The sequence below is a fragment of the Marmota marmota genome, unplaced genomic scaffold (genome assembly GCF_001458135.2).
Source record: "Marmota marmota marmota unplaced genomic scaffold, marMar, whole genome shotgun sequence".
Taxonomy (NCBI): Eukaryota; Metazoa; Chordata; class Mammalia; order Rodentia; family Sciuridae; genus Marmota; species Marmota marmota.
The window spans coordinates 11,699,233-11,704,154 of NW_026000205.1; the positions used below are offsets into that span (position 1 = coordinate 11,699,233).

Below are 4,922 nucleotides of genomic sequence, written 5' to 3' on the forward strand. Positions count from 1 at the left end.
CTCAGTGAGGGCAGACCCCCCGGCCCTCGGCCACGCCCTCTCCCGCCCCGCCCACCAGCCTGCCACGCCACGCCCGCCAGTCACGCCCCGCCTGCCACGCCCACCAGCCTGCCACGCCCCCGCACGCCACGCCCACCAGCCCGCACGCCACGCCCACCCGCCGGGGGCCAGACCTCTCCGACCTGGAGTCCGCCTTCCTGCACTTCACCTTCTTGCCTGTTAGGAGAGGGAGCGACACAGGACACAGGACATAAGGATGGGGACAAAGGCCAACCCGGGGCAGCAGGCAGCCCACGGAGGACAGACTTACTGAGGATGATGATGATGCCCAGCACGAACATGATGGTGGCCAGAGTCATGCCCACGGTCTGCACGGTGGCGTAGTCTAGGGGAGACGCGGGCTGTCAGGGCAGGCAGGGCCGCACCCCAGCCCCGGGGCCTCGGGCCTGGGTTTAGGCCTCCCAGCCAGGGGCCTGGAACCTGGGGGTGCTGGATGCTCCTCCAGGAGGTTGGGGGGACACAGAGCATGGGCTTGGGGAGCTCCCCTGGGCCTCCCTCCCCTCCTCTCCTCTCCTGCCCTCACCCTCTGTGTCGCCTTCTCTCTGCCCCCACCCCACCCACAGGCACAGAGTCAGATCCCAGCTCTCCTCAGCCTTCCCCTGGCCCCCAGGGCTCTCCAGGTAAAAGCCAAGGCTCTCACCACAGCCCTGGAGACCTGCATAATCCCATCCTTGCCCCCCCTCAGGGCTCACCTCCCCCAACTCTCCCCAGCAGTTCTTCACCCCGCCATGCTGGCTTCCCTGTAGCTCCTGGAGTAGATCCAGTTGTCCTGCCTCAGGGCCTTTACACTTGCTGTTCCTACTGAAAAACCCTCCCTCTGAATATCCACAGGGCTTCCTCCTTCTGAGCTTCAGGACCGTCAGTGAAACCTCTGGTTGTCCTGTTTAGAATTTTCCCAGCCTCTCCTCTACCCTTTCTAGTAAATGACAGAACTCTTGTTTCCCTCTGTAAGAAACACTCTGGCTTTACATTCTTGTCTGAAAAATAATTTTGATTTTTGAGTATCCGTCTCCCTCCCATGGAGGGCAGGGTCAAGGAGGGCAGGAAACCTTGGCTGTATTGCTCACTGCAGTCCTCCAAGGGCTTGGAACATTGCCCACACAGAGCCAGTAACCAGCAAATATTGCCTAAAGTGTGAATTTGTGGGGCCCCTGGTCCATCCCTGCAGCGGCCAGGCCTCTGCCCTCCAGCAGGGGACGCTCATGCTGTGATTAAGCACTCATCAATGAACCAACCAAACAAAACCATCCAGTAAGAATCCAAGTCATGGCCAGGGGTGGTGTGGCTCCTTCTGCCAGGGAGTCAGAGGAGGCCTGTCCTATGGAGCAGTCTTTATTTGATCTAAGGCCAGAAAAAGGGAAGGGGACTTGGCCAGCTATGTGGACAGCTAGGGGAGGAGTACTCCTGGCAGAAGGACCAGTACATGCAAAGGCCCTGTGGTGAGAAGGAAATTGACATATTGGAGGAACAGCAAAAATGGCAGGGGGAGGGGATCAGGAGGGTATACAGAAAGGAAACTGGAGCCAGGCCTGCCAGACCTGGGGGTGACTTCTTTGTGCCCCAGTGCCATCAGGATGATTGTCCAGGTGAATCCTTCCCATAGCCCACGCAGGTGGGAGTTATTACTATCTCCTGTTTACAGAAGGGCTCAGGGAGGCAAAGCCACACAGTAGGGAGAGGGGAGTCTGATCCAGGTGACCTGGACTGAGTCGTTACTGTGAAGACTTCCCGTGTCTGCTGCTCTGATAACTTCGAGGTACCAGCCCAGAGTCCTGCCGAAGCCTGAAGGAGACTCAGAACCACCCTAATCTGGTTCTGCTCTCCACAAACCCAGCTGATGTGAACTGTACCCGCGTGGTCACATGGGTTGGTAGCCCATGAACCACAGAGCCATGGATGAAGCCAGCTGGCTATGGGAACACGCAGCCACCCCTCCATCCAGCCCTGGGGTACCACTATTAAAAAATCCGGCACTCACCATAATAAAATGGGTCGGGTTCCTCGGGAACTGTGGGAAGGAAGAGGGGGAAAGTATTTCAACGCTTGTTCCTCAACATTTTCCAGGACCTCGTTTGGGCCATTGGTCTAATGGTTTCTGAGTGGAAATTAGATGAAAAGGTCCCTTGTTCTGGATTATGTAGCTCCAGGGCAGGACACAGGCCTGAAGAATGGGGCATAGGATAGATTCCAACCCCCACTCATTCCATCGTTTGGTACCATCCCCTGTGCAGTGTACCATCCACCCAACTGTACATGGCTGTCACAGTCCTAGATCCCTATGGAGGTCTGGGGCAAGCTATGGACTCACTCCCCGAAAAATACACACACTCCCATTTAAATATGACGCCAAGGGTTGAGCATGCCACTGGCGGACCACTGAGCTATCAGCTTCCCCTGCACACTGCCTACAACTTCCCAGTCATCTGAGCGCTCCCAAGGGCAGGTGCTACAGCTATGGTCCTCATCTCCTGGCTCCTGACACCAAATCCATTACAGGGAGCTATGTCGTTGTTATTCTATATCACTTAAGACACCAGCCAGTTTACAATTCAAAGTCGATTTTGTGATAGTGTCCCAGGACGCGTATGCCTATGGATCTCTACCACAGGAAGCGTGCGCCTTGGTTAGAAGACTTGCCCTGACTTCAGAGATGTTACCGTGGGGATGGGAATCTGCCTTTCCCTCTCCATCTCCCTGTCCCAGACCATATTCCCCTGGGGGGGGGGGGAGCTCAGAACATCTTTCCATTTCCATCCTGATGGCCCCTCCTGGAGCAGAATTCTGCAGTGTGTGTGCCACTAGGGAAGGGGGCCAGGGGTACGTCAGGCAATGTCAGGAGTGTTCTTTTCCCCCTTTGAAGGGACAGGGAAGGATGTCTCCCTTGAGGTTGGCTGGAGCCGTGGGATGAATTCTGGCCCATGAACTGTGAGCAGAAGTGTCACTTGTAGGCTGGAACATTTCAATGACCTCTGGTTTGCCTGTGGCCTGGGGACCTGAATGTTCAAGATAGTAGTGGCTGCTCTAGTTTTCTTAGGTGAGTACAAAATGCCCCCCACCCCGGTCAACCTGTGATGGACATGGAGCACAAGTGAGAAATAAAAATCTCAGCAGATGATCATCACCGTCACCATCTGCTGACACTTTGGTACTGCTTTTTATCAAAGCAAGCTGTTGCCTAAAGTGACGGGTACAGGAAACGGAGGCAAGACCCTGACACAGTGTGTAAGTTTGCTCCTTCCAGGTCTCTTCTAGTCTCCAAGGAGGGAATCTTCGTTGGTGCTGATGTGGCTTTAATTGCCTATCAAACCTTGTTAATCCCCCTCTTACCCAAGAGAAAACAAAACTGTGCTCAGAGTCTTTGTCAGGTAATAATAATATCTAGTAGAATTTTGTGACATTATCAAGTTTTCTCCTTTTATTTATCGATCTAGTCAGAAGTGGATAGCACTAACTCCAAGCCAGAGCCACTTCTAAGCCCTTTACAGATGTTGACACATTTAATCTTGGCAGGAACTCGCCCATACAGGTGCTATCTTCGTCTCCATTTCACAAAAAGGAGACACTGGACCCAGAAAAGCGATGTCACTTGCTTTAGATTGTTTGTAGGTTTACCCTCCATTTAGAGAAAAAAAATTCATTTTCCATTTGTGGTGATGATATAAAATGATGCTAATTAATTTTTTTAAAAAGTGAATCCTTCCAAGGGAAAAAAATATTAAATAAATAGCACTGTGGGGAACATTTGAATAAGTCAAAAATCTGGAAGGTGGTACTTCAAAGTGTCCCCATCAAGACACAGTGTTTTAGTCACCTTTAGTCACTTTAGCTCCTGGACCAGAGAGAGTCGATTTGTTTAGCTCATCTCTGCTGTTAATCCTGGCACTTACGAAAGGCTCTCAAAGAAGTTTTCTGAAACAAATGAAGGAATGTCAGGCCCTCCTAGGCTGCAGGAGTCTGCATCAAGGTGGAACAGTTGGATTATCTTCTTTTGTCTCCCAGTTTTCCAAGCATCCTCCTCCAAAGTGCTCAGGGACCCTTTGGGTGAGCATCTGTCCCCAAATCCTCTTTGCTTTGCACCTGAGTGCACAGTGCTTCATGCAGAAGATCCTTGGCTGGATCCTGCTGGCCCAGCAATCTGGTTCCCCAGGGTGTGGCTGGGCTCAGGGTGGAGCCAGGAGGCGGAGAAGGAATGTGCACTACTCCTGGCCAGTTGCCAAGGAGAGATCAGGAAGGAGGTGGTTGCTATGGCAACAGGGGCATCTTGAGAGGTGATGGGTCCGGGTCCTCCAGGCTGGCTGAGGTCCTGTGTGAGGCCTGGAGGATGGGCCAAATTTTAACTCCCTCTCCTCCTTTGCATCTCCCTTTAATGCCCCTGCAGGGCTGGCTGCTGGCCAAGTTGAGGGTCCCTCTCAGTTGTGCTCACACATCTCCCTTTTCTGTTGCCCCTAATTCTCCTTCCTTTTCTCTGACAGAGTAGGAAGAGACTCCTCTCCCTCCCCCTGCTCTCCCCAGCAATTCATTAATTCATTTCCTCAAGCAGTTTGCAATACACAGCGGGGGGGTTTTCCTCCCCAGGGAATTCCGGAGACCTGTGGTCCCCTCTCTTGCTGTGACCGGCGGGCGGGGGAGGGGGGTAAGGGGGAGGGTGTTGAGGCGTCTGCCCTCCCACCTCTGCCCGTCTGCTGCCATCGATCCTGCTAACCGCCACCTCTGCAAAAAGAAACCCTGGGCTCCCGCCAGACTTGCTGGCTCAGCCCCGCCCCCTCTCCCTAGGGTGGCTCCAGCCTCTGCAGCCCCCCCCCCCCAGCCCTGCCTTCAGTATTCTGCCAGATCAGTGGCCCTGCCAGTCCAGCCAGGCCAGC

The 4,922-nt window shown here is 53.9% G+C and overlaps 2 protein-coding genes across 3 annotated transcripts in view; both read right to left on the minus strand.

Annotated features, from left to right (window-relative positions):
• Positions 1-4,922, minus strand: part of Fxyd5 (FXYD domain containing ion transport regulator 5) — a 28,504-nt gene that overhangs the window by 12,448 nt on the left and 11,134 nt on the right. The window lies entirely within an intron of this gene.
• Positions 2-4,922, minus strand: part of Fxyd7 (FXYD domain containing ion transport regulator 7) — a 7,821-nt gene continuing 2,900 nt past the window's right edge. The window contains exons 2-4 of the mRNA XM_015497064.2: positions 2,039-2,068; positions 311-385; positions 2-216 (exon numbers count right to left, since the gene is read on the minus strand). Coding sequence (XP_015352550.1) covers positions 2-216; positions 311-385; positions 2,039-2,068 — 320 coding nt within the window. The remainder of the gene's footprint in view (positions 217-310; positions 386-2,038; positions 2,069-4,922) is intronic.